Source organism: Anomaloglossus baeobatrachus, chromosome 6 (genome assembly GCF_048569485.1).
Source record: "Anomaloglossus baeobatrachus isolate aAnoBae1 chromosome 6, aAnoBae1.hap1, whole genome shotgun sequence".
Taxonomy (NCBI): domain Eukaryota; kingdom Metazoa; phylum Chordata; class Amphibia; order Anura; family Aromobatidae; genus Anomaloglossus; species Anomaloglossus baeobatrachus.
In genome coordinates, this window is record NC_134358.1 from 230,409,504 (window position 1) to 230,431,125 (window position 21,622).

Consider the following 21,622-nt stretch of genomic DNA (forward strand, 5'->3'; position numbering starts at 1 on the left):
TCCTGGAGCCAAGGAACATAACACACATTGCTTAATAGCAATGATGCCCAAAGCTAAAGTCTTATCACCACAAGATGATCAGATTTCTTTCACCATCTTGGTTTTCATGTTTTGTATCGAAGTAAGGCATGTGGAAAACTTTTGTTTCAACTGGGGTTGTACTACAATTGTAGGACGAATCTCTACATAGCCCCGTGGACCCTGCGGCATCATGGAGGAGAAGCTAGATGTTTGTGCAAGGATGCAGGCTATTGTGTGAAGATGAAGTTAATAGATGGGGCCAGAGCAGATATATTGTATTGTCCTTATGTCTGGAAGCAGGAAATTGGTTATGCCTTTTCTATCATTTATACTGTGAATTGTTTTGTAACCTTTAAATAAATAAATATTATATGATTGAGGCTGAAAAACATGTAGTATATTCTGTCTTTTTAAAAGAAGGAAATCCATTTACCGTATTTTTCGTCTTAGAAGACTCATTTTGTGTCCCAAAAATTTGGGAGAAAATGTGTGGTGCGTCTTAACCCCTTCACGACCGCGGGCAGTAAAATTACGTCCTATTTTAACGTGACTTAACGACCAGGGACGTAATTTTACTGCCTAAACTTCATTTGATTGCCGTGGCCATAGCAACGGCTTTCAAATGATGTCCCCTGCTGTTTCTTACAGCAGGGGACCTTTGCTTGACCCCAGGGGGGGTGGCATCGCCACCCCCCATAGGCGATCGATGTGATTGGCTGTTCAAATCTGAACCGCCAACCACATCGTTCGCACTAATTTCGGCAAAAATAATGCCGGAATTAGTGCGATCCTGTGAGATCCAGCTATGAGATGCCGCAGCTGCTGCAGCATATCATAGGTGGACCTCAAACATGTCGCCCCCAGCCCCTGCAGCACTGATTGGAGCGATCGTGCTATGACGCGCAATCGCTCCAATCAGTGTGCAGTGGGGCGGTCTGATCTGGAGGTGGCCGCCCTCCCCAGGCCTGTCCTGGTCTGGGGACCCTCCCCCAACATGTCTGCAGCGTGGTGTGGCTGGTACTTTTGGTACCACGCCACCGCTGCTGCCGCCGCAGACGCCGCCTCTGCTGTCACCGCGCCTGCTCCAATGGTAAGTATTGCGCTTCGGCGATGGCCCCTGCGCGCTCCCGTGAAGGCCCCTGCGCGCTCCCGTGAAGGCCCCTGCCCGTGCCCCCCCCGATCTGCCCCCCTACGCCCCGATCTGCCCCCCCTACGCCCCGATCTGCCCCCCGGCATCCCGATCTGCTCCCCACGCGCTCTGCCTGCCTCCTCTGTCATCTGCTTCCAAGGTTCCTTCCCTCTGCTTTTGCTTCTCCGCCCCCTCTGCTCTCCCTCTGCCCCCCCCATCTGCCCCCCCTCTCCCCATCCCCCCCCCCATCCCCCTCTGCTCCCCCCCGACGTCCTCTTACCTGCCTTCACGGGTCGTCCGAGGTCTTCACTGGCCCGATCACATCTGCCTCCATCGCTGGGTCCTTCTGCTGATCTGTTCAACGTCCTGCCTGCAGCTCCTGTAAAGCTGTCCATCTCACTGCCTTCTTGTTCCTCTGCAGCTCTTCTGGTCAGTGATCCTCCTGGTACTGTGAGTATAACTTTTTTTTTTTTTTTTTTTTTCTTGTATCCTGTCCATTTTTACACCTCATCCGTCCGTGCGTCCCGCCAAGCGCTGATCAGGGATGCCGATAACGGATCGGCATCCCTGCTCAATTTTTGGCGTGACTTTTTTCCGTATTTGCGACGCTTTTTGTATCGCGTCCGTCCGTGTGTCCCGCCGAGCGCTGATCAGGGATGCAGATAACGGATCGGCATCCCTGCTCAATTTTTGGCGTGACTTTTTTCCGTATTCACGACGCTTTTTGTATCGCGTCCGTCCGTGTGCGTCCCGCCGAGCGCTGATCAGGGATGCAGATAACGGATCGGCATCCCTGCTCAATTTTTGGCGTGACTTTTTTCCGTATTCACGACGCTTTTTGTATCGCGTCCGTCTGTGCGTCCCGCCGAGCGCTGATCAGGGATGCAGATAACGGATCGGCATCCCTGCTCAATTTTTGGCGTGACTTTTTTCCGTATTTGCGACGCTTTTTGTATCGCGTGCGTCCCGCCAAGCTCTGATCAGGGATGCAGATAACGGATCGGCATCCCTGCTCAATTTTTGGCGTGACTTTTTTTCCGTATTCACGACGCTTTTTGTATCGCGTCCGTCCGTGCGTCCCGCCGAGCGCTGATCAGGGATGCAGATAACGGATCGGCATCCCTGCTCAATTTTTGGCGTGACTTTTTCCGTATTTGCGACGCTTTTTGTATCGCGTCCGTCCGTGCGTCCCGCCAAGCGCTGATCAGGGATGCAGATAACGGATCTGCATCCCTGCTCAATTTTTGGCGTGACCTTTTTTTTTTTTCCGTATCCCCAACGCTTTTTGTATCTCATCCGACCGTGCATCCTGCAGCGGCCGATCATTGTACCGCGTCTGTGTGTTTGAAAAGTTAAATGGCGTTCCTTCTCTTCTGAGCCCCGCCGTGCGCCCAAACAATTACTTTCCACCACATATGAGGTATCTGCGTACTCAGGAGAAATTGCACAATACGTTTTATGGCGCAGTTTTTCCTGAAACTGTTGTAAAAAAAAAAGCTACCTGGTTGATACAAAAAATTTTGTGGTTAAAAAAAAAAAAAATAATTTTCACGGTTCAACGTTATCAACTTCTGTGGAGCCCCAGAGGGTACAAGGGGCTCACCAAACATCTAGATAAATTCCTTGAGGGGTCTAGTTCCGAAATGGGGTAATTTGTGGGGGAGCTCCACTGTTTAGGCACCATAGGGGGTCTCCAAACGTGACATGGCGTCCGCTAATGATTCCAACCAATTTTGCTGTCAAATGGCGCTCCTTCTCTTCTGAGCCCCGCCATGCGCCCAAACAATTACTTTCCACCACATATGAGGTATCGTCGTACTCAGGAGAAATTGCACAATACGTTTTATGGTGCATTTTTTCCTGATACCCTTGTGAAAAAAAAGCTACCTGGTTCAAGTAACAGTTTTGTAATGAGAAAAAAAAAATTGTATTCATGGCTCAACATTATCAACTTCTGTGGTGCCCCTTGGGGCTCGCTAAACATCTAGATAAACTCCTTGAGGGGTCTAGTTTCCAAAATGGGGTCACATGTGGGGGAGCTCCACTGTTTAGGCACCATAGGGGTATCCAAAACGTGACATGGCGTCCGCTAATGATTCCAACCAATTTTGCTGTCAAATTGCGCTCCTTCTCTTCTGAGCCCCGCCATGCGCCCAAACAATTACTTTCCACCACATATGAGGTATCTGCGTACTCAGGAAAAAATGCACTATAAATTTTATGGTGAATTTTTTGCTGATACCCATGTGAAAAAAAAAGCTACCTAGTTGAAGCAACAGTTTTGTGGTAAAAAAGAATTTTTTTCTTTTCACGGCTCAACGTTATAAACTTCTGTGAAGCCCCCAGGTGTTCAAAGTGCTCACCAAACATCTAGAAAAAATATTTGAGGGCTCTAGTTTCCAAAATGGAGTCACTTGTGGGGGAGCTCCATTGTTTAGGCACCTCAGGGGGTCTTCAAACCCGACATGGCGTCCGCTAATGAGTGCAGCTAATTTTGCACTCAAAAATTCAAATGGCGCTCCTTGCCTTCCGAGCACTGCCATGTGTCCAAACATTTGATTTCCACCACATATGAGGTATCTGCGTACTCAGGAGAAAATGCACAATACGTTTTATGGTGCATTTTTTCCTGATAGCCTTGTGGAAAAAAAAGCTACCTAGTTGAAGCAACCGTTTTGTAGTAAAAAAAAATTTTTTTCTTTTCACGGCTCAACGTTATAAACTTCTGTGAAGCCCCCAGGTGTTCAAAGTGCTCACCAAACATCTAGAAAAAATATTTGAGGGCTCTAGTTTCCAAAATGGGGTCACTTGTGGGGGAGCTCCATTGTTTAGGCACCTCAGGGGGTCTTCAAACCCGACATGGCGTCCGCTAATGAGTGCAGCTAATTTTGCGTTCAAAAATTCAAATGGCGCTCCTTGCCTTTCGAGTCCTGCTGTGTGCCCAAACAATTGATTTTTACCACATATGGGGTATCAGCGTACTCAGGAGAAAATGCACAATAAATTGTAGGGTGCACTTTCTCTTTTCTCCCTTGTGAAAATGAAAATTTTATGGCTAAAGTAACATTTTTGTGTTAAAAAGTAAAATTTTCATTTTTTCCTTCCACATTGCTTTGGTTCCTGTGAAGCACCTAAAGGGTTAATACACTTTTTGGATGTGGTTTTGAGCAGAGTGAGGGGTGCAGTTTTTAGAATGGGGTCACTTTTGGGTATTTTCTGTCACCTCGGCCTCTCAAAGTCACCTCAAATGTGATGTGGTCCCTAAAAAAAATTATTTTCTAAATTTTGTTGGAAAAATGAGAAATCGCTGATGACCTTTGACCCCTTCTAACTTCCTAACGAAAAAAAATTTTGTTTTGAAAATTGCGCTGATGTAAAGTAGACAAGTGGGAAATGTTATTTAGTAACTATTTTGTGTGACATATCTCTCAGATTTATGGGCATACATTTTCAAAGTTTGAAAATTGCGAAATTTTCAAAATTTTTGCAAAATTTCCTAAATTTTCACAAATAAACGCAAAAATTATCGGTTTAAATTTACCACTGACATGAAGTACAATATGTCACGAAAAAACAATCTCGGAATCGCCAGGATCCGTTGAAGCGTTCCAGAGTTATAACCTGTCAAAGTGACACTGGTCAGAATTGCAAAAAATGGCCCGGTCATTAGGGTGTTTTAGTGGCCGGGGGTGAAGGGGTTAAAAGCCCAATGTAGCTTACCGGGGGTGGTGGTAGAGAATGGTCACAGGACGCAGGGGCAATGTTGCAGGTTTGTGCTGCGGGCGGTGCGATGTGATGTGGGCAAATGCTGTGCTGCGGGTGGTGAGGCAGGGATTATCCTGAAAATGTCGGCGGTGCGGGCGTCAAATAATGGCGGTCGGAGTCGGGGCGTGCGCTGATTGAGCTCTCTGCTCAAGATCTCATCTGCGCACGCACCACCACCGGCCCATTGATCTCCCAGCAGCGGACTTAAGGATAATGGCACCTGGCAGTTTCTGAATGTTCCTGCCTCACAGCACCCGCATTGAGGACACCCGCCGCCTGCAGCATCTCCCTTCTCCACCACCACCCCTGCCTCCAGTGACCTCACTTCACCACTGCTGCCCACCCTCCCCCCTATTAAGATCCCATCTTATAGACTGACCCCTTTTTTTTCTACCCTTTTTTTTACCCTCTAAATGTCGTGTCCGTCTTCTAATCCGGTACATCTTCTATAAAATGAAACGTACGGTATATAGTTATGTAGGTTGAAAAAAAATACATAGATCCAGCAAGTTCAACGTTTCTCCCCCGGTTACACATTCTCTATCTCTAGATGATTTATAACCCACAATGACATTTGTTGTGAGGAAATCATCCAGCCCTTTTTTAGATGCTGTTACAGTGTTTTTAATATTACTACCTCTTGCGGTAGTCCATTAAATAGTCTGACTGCTCTAACTGTAAAGAACCCTTTCTATTTAGCTGCCAGAATTGCCTTTCCTCCACATGTAATGAATATCCCCCGGTCCTTTGTAAGTTTCATTACAAAAGGGATGGGGTCGTGTTCTGCATTTATTTAACATTTTTCAGTCTTATTGAAATAGTTGCAGTGTTCGGCTCAACCTTTTAGTTTGTAGATCTACCATGGTCTAGGATGTATGGAGGATCCCAATGCTTCATTTATTTCAACTGTACCCATAACAGCAGTCAGTTACTCAATGTACTTGCTCCATAGACATGGTCTTCTTCATACATGGCCACCCCATTACAATTACTCATCAGTCCTCACTGTATGGTTTATAAATGAACCTTTTAATGGTAATGGGTGTGGAGAGGAACACTTAACACAAATTTAAAAGATTTGAGCCAGCAACAGACCTTTACTGGTATAGGGCAATTCACTATTTAATCCCCAGTGTCATAGAACATTAGGATTTTGGATTGAAAATCAATAAATAGCTTGTATGGTTTAGCAACACTAATGCGGGCGTCACATGAGACGATCTATCGTGCGATGCATCGTCGGGGTCACAGTTTTCGTGACGCACATCCGGCATCGTTTGTGACGTCGTTTCGTGTGACGCCTCCGAGCGACGCTGAATCGGTTATAAATCGTGAGTCGTGTACACGTCGCTTAGTTTTTAAAAATAATTTTATTTTTCATGGCGCCGGTTGTTCATCGTACCCGGGGCAGCACACGTCGCTCCGCGTGACACCCCGGGAACAATGAACACAACTTACCTGCGTCCCGCGGCACCCGCCGGCTATGCGGAAGGAAAGGTGGGCGGGATGTTTACGTCCTGTTCATCTCCGCCCCTCCGCTTATATTGGGCGGCAGCTGTGTGACGTCGCTGTGACGCCGAACGTCCCTCCCCCTTCAGGAAGAGTATGTTCGCCGCCCACAGCGAGGTCCCTCAGCATGTAAGTACGTGTGGCGGCGGTTTAACGACTTTGTGCGACACGGGCAGCGATGTGCCCGTGACGCACAAACGACGGGGGCGGGTACGATCGCTCCTGCGATCGCACGATAGATCGTACCGTGTGACGCCCGCATAAGTCTTAGGGGTACTTTGCACGTTGCAATATCGCTACTGCGATGTCGTCGGGGTCAAATCGAAAGTGACGCACATCCGGCACCAGTAACGACGTTGCAACGCGTAAAGCCTAGATGCACCGATAAACGATCGCAAAAGCGATGTAGCAGCGTGCAAAGTACCCCTTAGGCCTTTTTATGGAGAATTGTCCATACTTTTCCAGCAGCATGGATGATAACGGCCAATACAAGTCTATGGGTCCATGAAACACATGGATCGCATCCGTATGTTTTACGTGTTTAAAGAGAATCTGTCAGCAGATTTTCGCTACCACATCTGAGAGCAGCATAATTAGGCAAAGAGATCCTGAATCCAACAATGTATCACTTAGATTACTGCCTGCAGCTGGACTGATAGCATCAAAGATTTTAGTTTTAGCAAAGTAGCAAAGCTTAACAAGCTGCCCCAGTTCACACCAGGCTTTCAGTGTACAAACATTTCCATAAACATAAACTGCTTATCACAGAAGGGGGCAGAGTCTGAGTTGATTCGTGCACTAATGATAAAGCTACTGAAGTGTAAACAATAACACACTTTTTGATTAGAGAGCTTGGCTGTAATCTGCTTGTTAACCCTTGAAGCTTGCTGTCTTTAGATTGCGTAACAAAAATCTGCTGACAGATTCTCTTTAACATTACAAAGTATATAAGTTTTGTAGTTTATTTAGTTAATGATTCATTCTTGAAAAAACACTGATGGTAAAAACGGATGACACACCGCTTAAAAACACTGATATCACACTGATAGTAAGAACGTACACACGTCATACTGAGGATACCAGTAAAAAAAAAAAAAGTCATGAACATGTGTAAACACGGATGCGTTTTGGAGGCCTTAACGCACCACTCCAGAATTTACTCCTGAAATGGTGCTTCTGATCTAAGTCCCCTCCCCCTATCTTATACTCACCTTCCAACTTTTGCGAGTGTCACTCCACTCGGTCTTTGGTAGTTTGGACTTGTCGGCTGCTACAGTGTTTCATGGAGTGCGCTGGAAGTCACAATTCAATATATCTCTGAGAGCCTCGTTCTCGCTCTGAGTTGCATTAAGACCTTGTGACGTAACTTCTGACTTCCGTTCAATCAGAAATGACTTGCACAAGGTGGTAAAAGGTCAAGCCGCCGGAAGGAAAGTGTAAAGGCCCCGTCACACGCTACGATATATCTAACGATATGTCGTCGGGGTCACGGAATTTGTAACGCACATCCGGCATTGTTAGAGATATTGTAGCGTGTGACACCACCGAACGACTGTTAACGAGCAAAAATACTCACCTTATCGTTGCTCGTTGACACGTCGTTCATTTACATAATGTCGTTCCTCCTTCTGCGCGCCGGTTGATCGTTGTTCCTGAGGCAGCACACATCGCTACGTGTGACACCCCGGGAACAACAAACACAGCTTATCTGCATCCTGCCGGCAATGAGGAAGGTAGGAGGTGGGCGGGATGTTACGTCCCGCTTATTTCTGCCCCTCCGCTTCTATTGGGCGGCCGCTGTGTGACGTTGCTGTGACACCGAACGTCCAACCCCCTTCAGGAAGAGTATGTTCGCCGCCCACAGCGACGTCGTTAGGGAGGTAAGTACGTGTGACGGAGTTTAACGACTTTGTACGACACGGGCAACGAATTACCCGTGACGCACAAACGACGGGGGCAGGTGCGATCGCTTATGCGATCGCATGATACATCGCCGCGTGTGACGGGGCCTTAAGACAAAATGCTGTTGTGGTACTTTAAAGGAAATTAGCATGTCCTAATTCTAGCTGAAGAGAAGTAAGCCAGAAACTTAATGTACAAACAAGGAAAACAAACCCTTTAAAGGGATTAGTGCTTTAGGAGTAAAGGCCCCGTCACACTAAGCAACATCGCTAGCAACATCGCTGGTAACGAACAACTTTTGTGACGTTGCTAGCGATGTTGCTGTGTGTGACATCCAGCAACAACCTGGCCCCTGCTGTGAGGTCGTTGGTTGTTGCTGAATGTCCTGGGCCATTTTTTAGTTGTTGCTGTCCTGCTGTGAAGCACAGATCGCTGTGTGTGACAGCGAGACAGCAACAACTAAATGTGCAGGCAGCAGGAGCCGGCTTCTCCAGAGGCTGGTAACCAATGTAAACATCGGGTAACCAAGAAGCCCTGTCCTTGGTTACCCGATATTTACCTTCGATACCAGCCTCCGCCGCTCTCACTGTCAGTGCAGGCTCCTGCTCTGTGCACATGTAGCTAGCTGCAGGACACATCGGGTTAATTAACCCGATGTGTGCTGTAGCTAGGAGAGCAAGGAGCCAGCGCTGCTCCCTGCTCTGTGCACATTTAGCTGCAGTACACATCGGGTAATTAACCCGATGTTTGCTGTAACTAGGAGAGCAAGGAGCCAGCGCTAAGCGGTGTGCGCTGCTCCCTGCTCTGTGCACATTTAGCTGCAGCATACATCGGGTAATTAACCCGATGTGTGCTGTAGCTAGGAGAGCAAGGAGCCAGCGCTCAGTGTGCGCTGCTCCCTGCTCTCTGCACGTGTAGCTGCGTGCTGGTAACCAAGGTAAATATCGGGTTGGTTACCGATATTTACCTTAGTTACCAAGCGCAGCATCTTCCACGCGGCGCTGGGGGCTGGTCACTGGTTGCTGGTGAGCTCACCAGCAACTCGTGTAGCCACGCTCCAGCGATCCCTGCCAGGTCAGGTTGCTGGTGGGATCGCTGGAGCGTCGCAGTGTGACATCTCACCAGCAACCTCCTAGCAACTTACCAGCGATCCCGATCGTTGTTGGGATCGCTGGTAAGTTGCTTAGTGTGACGGTACCTTAACTGTTTCTAAAGTCTGGATGAGAACACATGCACTATTCATCCATTTTTATTTTGTTTTTTTTTGTTTGTTTTTTTTTTTTGTGTTTTTTTAACTGGATCCATTTCAAAGTGAAGAAAAACTAATCCCCAGTAGCCTCTTCCAGCCAAAATTACATAACTTTAGATCTGGAGTGAAAGTTCTTTCCTTCAATTTGACTTATAGTTATTTCACATAAAGTGGGGGAAAATAAATATTTGATACACTGCCAATTTTGCACGTTTTCCCACCTACAAAGAATGGAGAGGTCTGTATTTTTTTTTTTCCCCATCAAGGCTGGGACGGGAAACAGGAAAATAGGCAAGTAGCTTGGTGAGAAGACAACTGTTGACGCAATTATTAGAAAATGAAAGAAGCACAAGATAACTGCCATTCTTACTCAGTCTGGGGCTCCATGCAAGATCTCACCTTGTGGGGTAAGGATGATATTGAGAGAGGTCAGGAATCAGCCCAGAACTTTTCCTTGAGTTTCTAGTCAATGACCTAAAGAGAGCTGGGACCATAGTCTCAAAGATTACCATTAGTAACACATTCCGTTGTCATAGATTAACGTCCTGCACAGCGTGCAAGGTCCCCCTGCTCATGCCAGCACTTGTCCAGGCCAATTTGAGGTTCACCAATGACCATCTGGATGATCCAGATGAGGCATGGGAGAAGATCATGTGGTCAGATGAGACCAAAATAGAACTTTTTGGTATCCAATCCACTCATGGTGTTTGAAGGAAGATGGATGAGTACAACCCCAAGATCACTGTCCCAACAGTGAAGCATTGGGGTGGAAACATCTTACTTTGGGGTTTCTTTTGTGCAAAGGGGACAGGCCAACTGCACTGTATTAAAGGGAGGATTGATGGGGTCATGTATCACAAGAGTTCGGCCAACAACCTCCTTCACTCAGTAAGAGTATTGAATATGGGTCAGTGCTGGGTCTTCCAGCATGACAATGACCCGAAACACCCAGCCAGGGCAACTAAGGAGTGGCTCTGTAAGAAGCATTTCAAGGTGCTGGAGTGGCCTAGCCTGTCTCCAGATCTGAACCCAATAGCAAATTTTTGGAGGAAGATGAAACTCAATGTTTCCCAGTGACAGCCCAGAAACCTGAAAGATCTGGAGAAGATCTGTATGGAGGAGTGGGCCAAAATCCCTGCTGCAGTGTGTGCAAACTTGGTCCAGAACTACAGGAAACATCTGACCTCTGTAATTTCAAACATAGGTTTCTGTACCAAATATTAAGTTCTGTTTTTCTATTGTATCAATTACTTATTTCATGCAAAAATATGCAAATTGATTAACAATCAAACAATGGGATTTTCAGGATTTTTTGGGGATTCTGTCTGTCACAGATGAAGTGTACCTACAGTATAAATTACAGACCTCTCCATTTTTTGTAGGTGGGAAAACCTGCAAAATCTGCAGTATATCAAATACTTATTTTCCCCCACTGTATTTGTCAAGTTATACACCGTTGTGCTGCTGCTTGTCCTGGGACTGGACCTAGATTTGTCACCACCACTTTTGTTAGACATTTGAGAGGGGGAGGTCGCTCCCTCTGCTCATCTGTCTGCACCCTCAAAGCACAATTATACAGTGCAAAGAGTTCCTGTGGCAACCAGGAGACTTAACAATAGCCTCTGTGTCTAATATAAACCTTATCCCATCATTCCCATCATATCCCTACTCTGTCATGGTCGAACACTAATTAATCAAAAGTCTCATATCATCATAGTCATTTGAAAAAAACACAGTTAAGCTCAAAATTACTTCCTTTAGGAAAAATAATCCGGATGAAAAATAATGACTTTAAGAATTTTTAGTAGAATAAAAATTTTTTTATTAAAAATATTTTTTATTAACAAAGAATTAAAATACACTTAATAAATACAATAAAATAATGGAGCCTGCAATGCAAAATGTACACACAGAAAAAGAGGCTGCTGGGACGGTATGCAGAGAATTATATCCTGAAAATACTCTTAAAAATGCCAATACCACAGCTATAGAGTATAGTAAATAAATTAATCCCACCAGGGCCACATCCTGCCACAACACCATTAACATTTAAATATTTATAATGCCAATGGCGCGGATACCAAAATAATAGGTTAATCCCAGCTGCATACCTGTATATAACCAGATGACAGTGTTCGATCCCAGCACACCTCTACAACCCGACGCGCGTTTCATACATGTGACTTCCTAAGGCGGCAAGGTGTATGCATACAGTTAGGTCCAGAAATATTTGGACAGTGACACAAGTTTTGTTATTTTAGCTGTTTACAAAAACATGTTCAGAAATACAATTATATATATAATATGGGCTGAAAGTGCACACTCCCAGCTGCAATATGAGAGTTTTCACATCCAAATCGGAGAAAGGGTTTAGGAATCATAGCTCTGTAATGCATAGCCTCCTCTTTTTCAAGGGACCAAAAGTAATTGGACAAGGGACTCTAAGGGCTGCAATTAACTCTGAAGGCGTCTCCCTCGTTAACCTGTAATCAATGAAGTAGTTAAAAGGTCTGGGGTTGATTACAGGTGTGTGGTTTTGCATTTGGAAGCTGTTGCTGTAACCAGACAACATGCGGTCTAAGGAACTCTCAATTGAGGTGAAGCAGAACATCCTGAGGCTGAAAAAAAAGAAAAAATCCATCAGAGAGATAGCAGACATGCTTGGAGTAGCAAAATCAACAGTCGGGTACATTCTGAGAAAAAAGGAATTGACTGGTGAGCTTGGGAACTCAAAAAGGCCTGGGCGTCCACGGATGACAACAGTGGTGGATGATCGCCGCATACTTTCTTTGGTGAAGAAGAACCCATTCACAACATCAACTGAAGTCCAGAACACTCTCAGTGAAGTAGGTATATCTGTCTCTAAGTCAACAGTAAAGAGAAGACTCCATGAAAGTAAATACAAAGGGTTCACATCTAGAAGCAAACCATTCATCAATTCCAAAATTTAGACAGGCCAGAGTTAAATTTGCTGAAAAACACCTCATGAAGCCAGCTCAGTTCTGGAAAAGTATTCTATGGACAGATGAGACAAAGATCAACCTGTACCAAAATGATGGGAAGAAAAAAGTTTGGAGAAGAAAGGGAACGGCACATGATCCAAGGCACACCACATCCTCTGTAAAACATGGTGGAGGCAACGTGATGGCATGGGCATGCATGGCTTTCAATGGCACTGGGTCACTTGTGTTTATTGATGACATAACAGCAGACAAGAGTAGCCGGATGAATTCTGAAGTGTACCGGGATATACTTTCAGCCCAGATTCAGCCAAATGCCGCAAAGTTGATCGGACGGCGCTTCATAGTACAGATGGACAATGACCCCAAGCATACAGCCAAAGCTACCCAGGAGTTCATGAGTGCAAAAAAGTGGAACATTCTGCAATGGCCAAGTCAATCACCAGATCTTAACCCAATTGAGCATGCATTTCACTTGCTCAAATCCAGACTTAAGACGGAAAGACCCACAAACAAGCAAGACCTGAAGGCTGCGGCTGTAAAGGCCTGGCAAAGCATTAAGAAGGAGGAAACCCAGCGTTTGGTGATGTCCATGGGTTCCAGACTTAAGGCAGTGATAGCCTCCAAAGGATTCGCAACAAAATATTGAAAATAAAAATATTTTGTTTGGGTTTGGTTTATTTGTCCAATTACTTTTGACTTCCTAAAATGTGGAGTGTTTGTAAAGAAATGTGTACAATTCCTACAATTTCTATCAGATATTTTTGTTCAAACCTTCAAATTAAACGTTACAATCTGCACTTGAATTCTGTTGTAGAGGTTTCATTTCAAGTCCAATGTGGTGGCATGCAGAGCCCAACTCGCGAAAATTGTGTCACTGTCCAAATATTTCTGGACCTAACTGTATTTCTGTATGCAAGGTGTCGATTCATATTGAATTGATGATGCCCTACAACTTTGTAATTCACTTTTTTCCCTATCTCATTCCGTTTTCGAGATAAAAAATGCTAGCTCCGTTGTTCTCCACCCAGTGGCGCTATAGGTGGTTTCATTGCGTAGCACATTGCTACTTTACTATAACTAGACACCACTTCTATGCTTATAGCTGTCGCCGTTCTCAAGTTAATGGCGGTGGACAGGATATGGGTGGACACACTGTATATATCACAAAGTAATGCCACTGCCAAGTACAACTCATCTTGGGGGGAAAAAAAGATTTGTTCTACACTCAGCAAAAGGGGAAAAAAAAAACAAAAGTTTTGACTCCTGGAATACAACAATAAGAATGGAAGAAGGAAAAAAAAAAAAAGATTTGTCATAAATTGGCTGTGATGCAAAGAGGTTAAAACATCCGTTCACATGGACTTCAAGGATTTAACAAATAGATCTATCTGCAATCAATTTTTAGACAGCCACAAAATTTTGGACAGATGTTTTTGTTATGGATAAAATAACTGATTGGGTCTATTTGTTAAATCAGTGACTTCAATGTGAACGGATTAGTTTTAGGTTCTGTTCTCACGATGAGCATTGGGTGAGTTTTTCATGTTGCGGATTTTCTGCCAAGTTTACTTTGTGGTTTTTTTTTTCATTACATTTTTAATTTTTTTTTTTTTTTACATGCAATTTTTTTTTGCATTTTTGATACCACGCGTTTCAGCATTTTTTTTTATGTCCTGTTTGAAATAAGGCTGATTTTTGTTTTTGATAATTTCTAGTATGTGAATTTGACAAAACTTTGATAGTCATATTTATTATAGCACCATTTATTCCATGGCGCTTTACATGTGAAAAGGAGTATACATAATAAAAACAAGTACAATAATCATGAACACTACATGGCACAGACAGGTACAGGGGGAGAGAGATGACCCTGCCCGCGAGGGCTCACAGTCTACAGGGGATAGCTGACGAAACAGTAGGTGAGAGTGGAGTTGGTCATGGAGCAGTATAGTGGACTGTGGGCTACGGCAAGTTGAAGGCTTGTTGGAAGAATGAGGTCTTCAGGTTTCTTGTCAAGGTTTCCGCAGTAGGCGAGAGCCTGATATGTAGTGGTAGAGCGTTCCAGTGTATGGGGTATGCACAGGACAAATCGTATATGTGATTGTGGGAAGAGGAGAGGAGAAGATCTTGTAAGGATCACATGTAAGTATCGGGAGACTGGTGGAAAGGACTTGGATATGTGGCTTAAGGCCTCAGTTCCACTTGGGCTTTGCTTACAATGCGAGTGCATCGAAAACTGTATGCTAATGACCCTTGGCTCAGGCTCTGCTGCGAGTGAGCTGATGGTCATGCGACTGTTCTACGATCTTGCAATTGAATCCCAACTGAGAGAGCACTTTCTTCCTCTCCTCCGCAGCCTGTCTCTACTTAGATTGCCCTGCACTCTGATGACATGAGAGTGCAGTGTAATATTTCTCACACACTCTTATATGGGTGCATGTGAGCCGAGACTCGCTGTCAAACACAGCATACTGTGATTCTTTTCTCATGCCAATGAACACTGCTTAATTGATAAACACTTGTGCAAGTGCAATCTGATGTTTTATCAGATTGCCCTCGTCCGTGTTAATCGCAAGTGGAACCGAGCCCTAAAGAAGAGAGTAGAGTCAGCTTGTGGGACTAGGGAGTGTGAGCGGCCATTGATTATGATGAATAGGTGTGTTGCATGAGTTGAGTGAGATGGGGGATAGATGATGAATTCTGTTTTGCCCACGTGAAAAAGCATGGGATGATAGCAGACATTGTGGGATTCTGGTTAGTAATGAGGTGTGCAGACCATATGCTTTTTTTTTTCTTACATTTATCTACGGAAATACACTAAAAATACATTTTTTGTTTTTTTTTACGTGTGGATTTTCCACATCTAATGCAATTTTATGTAGAAAATCTGTACATAAAACTCAGCATATATTTTCAGATTTCCAACACAAACCGTAGGTCAGTTTACACGCACAGTGGGCATATTTCTATAAATCCATCCACTTTGTTGGAAATGTAAGACGCTATGTTTTTGTGCAGTAAGAATAGGCAGGCTCGGAAGCTCACCAAGAACTCATTGTGGAAACATAACCTTAGAGCTGGAATGTAATTGGTTTCTGTGTGCTCCACTGTTTCTTCGTTCTTCATGTTTGCCCTTAATATCTTGTAAGTAGACCTCGTGCCTCATAACGTTTTCTCTTTGTCTTCTCTCCTCATGTTTGTTGTTAAAGGCCCCGATTTTGACGCTTGTCGAAATGAAATCACTCTTCAAGTTCCCAGCCAAGCAGAGCTCAGACAAAAACTTTCTTCTTTATCCTCTACGTGCACTGATTCTGCTAGCCAGGAAAACAGTGAAGATGGTGGAGAATCGCCCATTATCCAGTCAGATGATGAAGATGTTCATGTGGACTCTGTACCTGGCGTCGGCAACGTTGCAAAAAACAATTCCGATCCAAGTGATGAAAGCGATTCCCACACCGCGTGAATTTGACCTGTGTGGTTGCCATATCCTGGAGTGTTATCCATCGTGTACTAATCCACCTTCCAGTGCAATTGTTACCCTACTGATTTACACAAAGCATTGTGTATTGGAGTCATTGCGAACAAAATGGTATTAAACTAGTGTGTTATATGGAGACTGTAGAGTAGTGGAGGAGAGTGGAAACGCTGCACAGTTATGCAGTCTTTCTTGTGTGCTTAGTTTTTTAAGCACCTTATTTCTAGGAGCCTATAGGATGGAAGTCCTGCATGAACAACCACTGGGTTACTGATGCTTGTATTTACACATTTAGCTTGGCCAAGTGTTCTTCATGATATGATTAAAGTATTCTAAAGAAATTCCTGGTATACTAGAAAATACACATGTGCCCAACGGTAGAGCATAGGTTGAATGACAAGGACTGGTGGCTTCCAAGCTATGCCTCATGCATACAAGAAAATTGGAGATCCCTTGAATCTCAAGATTAATGACAATAAAGACATGATTTGGTTTTTGCATGTATTGTATGAGGGTGTGAGAATCAGAGCATTTATTAAGAGGTATTCTCCCTAAGGGTATGTGCTCACAACATCTTTTAGATGTGAGGTTATGTGCAAAGGTTTCTAAAAGGAAGACTCTAAAGGACATAATGGGTTCTTTTGTCCAGAATTGGTTTTTTTTGTGCCTTATCAGTTTGTTTTCTGCATATGTTTTTGGCGGTTTTTTTTTTTCTCATCGGCAGCAGTTTTTATTACTTTTTTTTACATAAAGTAGTGAATGGCTTTCAAATGGAAGCCGCCTGAAGAATGATCTGGAGCTACTTTTAACTGCGTCACGTGTACAAAGATGTGAGGGGTCTAAGACTGAAGATGGGAACAGCACATTGTTTTGACATTGCAGTGCATATGTTCTTTTTGGCACTTATCTTACTAGGGAGATATCTTGTGCACATACCCTTAGATGAATGTTAGTTTTATTTTACTGCCATATGCTTTTGATTTCCACCTGCAAAACATGCATCAACTAATGTATCAAAAATGGTGAAGAAAGAAAAAGATCCCTTGATAGACCCCATTTCTGATGCTGAGGTATCATAAAAGAAAACAATAATCCGGTATCTAATGATGACTGTAAAAAGGGGCCATAAGTCCTAGTTTGGATCCGTGTTCAACTTTTCTCAAAAGGCAATTATTACGTGAGACCATGAGAAACTTGCCCTGTCTTGCATATCAAAACTGGCTTGAAAACCCACTGTACTTTTTTTCCACACAGTATTCTTTGGTTTATCCTGTGCCAACTATTGTGTACTTGCCTTGATGAAATAAATAATTTCATACTATGACATCTGTGTAGTTGCATTGCAGATCTAGGTCTCAAGACTAATAAAGAAATACAAATTGTTCCGAGGTTTTATCTTTGAAAGTGTGCCAAAAAACTTGCACTTTCAGCTAGAAATATTTGTTTGCCATAAAATTTTTTTCTTTGTCGCTCCATTGGGAGACCCAGACAATTGGGTGTATAGCTTATGCCTCCGGAGGTCACACAAAGTATTACACTAAAAGTGTAAAGCCCCTCCCCTTCTGCCTATACACCCCCCGTGCATCACGGGCTCCTCAGTTTTTATGCTTTGTGCGAAGGAGGCAGACATCCATGCATAGCTCCACAGCTTAGTCAGCAGCAGCTGCTGACTAGGTCGGATGGAAGAAAAGAGGGCCCATAACAGGGCCCCCAGCATGCTCCCTTCTCACCCCACTGTGTCGGCGGTGCTGTTAAGGTTGAGGTACCCATTGCGGGTACACAGGCAGGAGCCACATGCTGTTTTCCTTCCCCATCCCTTAATGGGCTCTGGGTGAAGTGGGATCCTAATCGGTCTCCAGGCACAGGGACCGTGCTCCCTCCGCAGCCCCTGGGAATCTGCTGGATAGGAGCTGGGTATCGTCAGGGACAAGGCCCTGCTACTGTGAGGTACTCTGTGTCCCCGTGGGGACAGCGCATGGAGCGCTGGTGCCATACACATTGCAGCACTGCTGGGTGTGTTAGTGCGCTGGGGACTACCGCGCATGGAGCGCTTGTGCCATACACATTCCAGCACTGCTGGGTGTGTTAGTGCCCCAGGGACTACCGCGCGGCCGCGCTTATTGCCGGCCGCGCTTATAACTTTAGTCCCCGGCTTCTGCGGCCTAGTGTCGTTTATTCTCGCCAACAGGCCTGCCAGTCAGGGGAAGGGCGGGACGCTGCACAGATCGTCAGCGCTGAGGGCTGGAGCATACATTAGTATCCTCCTCCCTCCTCACTCAGTACACTGGGGCACTAGATTCCCGCACTTTTCTTGGGCACGCCCACGGTCCCCTCCTCCCCACAGAACACCGGCAGCCATTCCTGTCAGCGATTCAGACGCTGGAGAGGAGAGACAACACAGGGAGACCCAGGCAGGGAATCTGGTGATCACACAACCGCTCTGAGCGGTCGGTAAGCAGCACCTGTGGTGCTGGCCCCACTGAGTGCCGAAGTGTATATATATATATATATATAGGCTGATAGGCTATATTTTTGCACTGTACGGTCGCTCTGTTGTTTTTTGGCTATATACCCTCCTGGATTGTTCTCAGAGGAGACAACAGCATGTCGTCCGCAAAAAGCAAGGGTGCCAAAGCACAGGCGTACTTTGCAACCTGTACCTCATGTGCAGCTATACTACCGGCAGGTTCCACTGACCCTCATTGTGTGCAATGCTCGGCCCCTGTGGCACTTACTCAGCCGGAGCCTCTGCTACAGGTGGCCCAGGTGGAACCACCTGCTACCACTGTCCAGGTGACAGGGACGGAGTTTGCAGCTTTTGCTGACAAACTGTCTGAGAGTATGGATAAATGGTCTGCTAAAATACTAGAAGCCCTACAGTCCAGACCGGTGACTCGGGCCCCGGGCACTGTTCAATCTTTGTCCCCTGGTCCCCCTCAATTGGAACAGCAAAGTGCCCCTGGGATGACCCATAGGTCACAGGGTGAGGTCTCTGACATGGACCGCAGTCCCAGACCGCCTAAGCGGGCTCGCTGGGAAATTCCCTCCACCTCATCACACTGTTCAGGGTCTCAGCAGGAAGACTCTCTGGAGGATGAAGCGGAGGTAACAGATCAGGATTCTGATCCTGAAGCCGCTCTCAACCTAGATACACCTGAAGGTGACGCCGTAGTGAATGACCTTATAGCAACCATCAATCAGGTGTTGGATATTTCTCCCCCAGCTCCTACAATTGAGGAGTCAGCTTCTCAGGAGAAATTCCGTTTCAGGTTTCCCAAGCGTACACTGAATACGTTTCTGGATCACTCTGACTTCAGAGAGGCAGTCCAGAAAAACCGAGACTGCCCAGACAAGCGTTTTTCCAAGCGCCTTAAGGATACACGTTATCCTTTCCCCCCTGATGTTGTCAAGGGCTGGACTCAGTGTCCTAAGGTGGACCCTCCAATCTCCAGACTGGCGGCCAGATCCATAGTGGCAGTGGAAGATGGGGCTTCACTCAAAGATGCCACTGACAGACAGATGGAACTATGGTTGAAATCCATCTATGAAGCTATCGGCGCGTCGTTTGCTCCAGCATTCGCAGCCGTATGGGCACTCCAAGCTATCTCAGCTTGTCAGGCGCAGATTAATGCAGTAACACGTACATCTGCCCCGCAGGTCGTGTCCTTAACCACTCAGGCGTCGGCGTTTGCGTCCTACGCCATTAATGCTATCCTGGACTCTGCGAGCCGTACGGCGGTAGCATCCGCCAATTCGGTGGTAGTCCGCAGGGCCATGTGGCTACGTGAATGGAAGGCAGACTCTGCTTCCAAAAAGTTCTTAACCGGTTTGCCATTGTCTGGCGACCGCTTGTTTGGTGAGCGATTGGATGAAATCATTAAACAATCCAAGGGAAAGGACTCATCCTTACCCCAGTCCAAACCAAACAGACCTCAACCACGGAAGGTACAATCGAGGTTTCGGTCCTTTCGGACCGCGGGCAGGTCTCAATTCTCCTCGTCCAAAAGGCCTCAGAAAGATCAGAGGAACTCCGATTCATGGCGGTCTAAGTCACGTCCTAAAAAGACCGCCGGAGGAGCCGCTCCCAAAGCGGCCTCCTCATGACTTTCGTCCTCCTCAAACCGCATCCTCGGTCGGTGGCAGGCTCTCCCGCTTTTGCGACGCCTGGCTGCCACAGGTAAAAGACCGATGGGTGAGAGACATTCTCTCTCAAGGTTACAGGATAGAGTTCAGCTCTCGTCCTCCGACTCGTTTCTTCAGAACATCTCCGCCCCCCGAAAGAGCCGATGCTCTTCTGCAGGCGGTGTGCACTCTGAAGGCGGAAGGAGTGGTGATCCCTGTTCCTCTTCAGCAACGGGGTCACGGTTTTTACTCCAACCTGTTCGTGGTGCCAAAAAAGGACGGATCCTTCCGTCCTGTTCTGGACCTAAAACTGCTCAACAAGCATGTGAAGACCAGGCGGTTCCGGATGGAATCGCTCCGCTCCGTCATCGCCTCAATGTCCCAAGGAGATTTCCTAGCATCAATCGACATCAAAGATGCTTATCTCCACGTACCGATTGCACCAGAGCATCAGCGCTTCCTGCGTTTCGCCATAGGGGACGAACACCTTCAGTTCGTGGCACTGCCCTTTGGCCTGGCGACAGCCCCACGGGTTTTCACCAAGGTTATGGCAACAGTGGTGGCAATCCTACACTCTCAGGGACACTCGGTGATCCCTTACTTAGACGATCTACTTGTCAAGGCACCCTCTCAAGGGGCATGCCAACACAGCCTGAACATTGCTCTGGAGACTCTCCAGAGTTTCGGGTGGATCATCAACTTTCCAAAGTCAAATTTGACACCGGCCCAATCACTGACATATCTTGGCATGGAGTTTCATACTCTCTCAGCGATAGTGAAGCTTCCGCTGAACAAACAGCGTTCACTACAGACAGGGGTGCAATCTCTCCTTCAAGGCCAGTCACACCCCCTGAGGCGCCTCATGCACTTCCTAGGGAAGATGGTAGCAGCAATGGAGGCAGTTCCTTTTGCGCAGTTTCATCTCCGCCCACTTCAATGGGACATTCTCCGCAAATGGGACAGGAAGTCGACGTCCCTCGACAGGAACGTCTCCCTTTCTCGGGCAGCCAAGGCTTCCCTTCAGTGGTGGCTTCTCCCCACTTCTCTGTCGAAGGGGAAATCCTTCCTGCCCCCATCCTGGGCGGTGGTCACGACGGACGCGAGCCTGTCAGGGTGGGGAGCGGTCTTTCTCCACCACAGGGCTCAGGGTACTTGGACTCAGACAGAGTCCTCCCTTCAGATCAATGTTCTGGAGATAAGGGCAGTATATCTTGCCCTAAAGGCGTTCCAGCCGTGGCTGGAAGGCAAACAGATCCGAATTCAGTCGGACAACTCCACAGCGGTGGCATACATCAACCACCAAGGCGGGACACGCAGTCGGTAAGCCTTCCAGGAAGTCCGGCGGATTCTGCTGTGGGTGGAAGCCACAGCCTCCACCATATCCGCAGTTCACATCCCGGGCGTAGAAAACTGGGAAGCAGACTTTCTCAGTCGCCAGGGCATGGACGCAGGGGAATGGTCCCTTCACCCGGACGTGTTTCAGGAGA

General features: G+C 46.2%; 1 protein-coding gene across 3 annotated transcripts in view; it reads left to right on the forward strand.

Annotated features, from left to right (window-relative positions):
- DTNBP1 (dystrobrevin binding protein 1) overlaps positions 1-17,337 on the forward strand; it is a 206,401-nt gene extending 189,064 nt beyond the window's left edge. For all 3 annotated transcript variants that reach the window (XM_075314732.1, XM_075314731.1, XM_075314733.1), the window contains one exon: positions 15,748-17,337. In XM_075314732.1, coding sequence (XP_075170847.1) covers positions 15,748-16,001 — 254 coding nt within the window. In that variant the 3' untranslated portion in view covers positions 16,002-17,337. The remainder of the gene's footprint in view (positions 1-15,747) is intronic.
- The last annotated feature ends 4,285 nt before the right edge of the window (positions 17,338-21,622 follow it).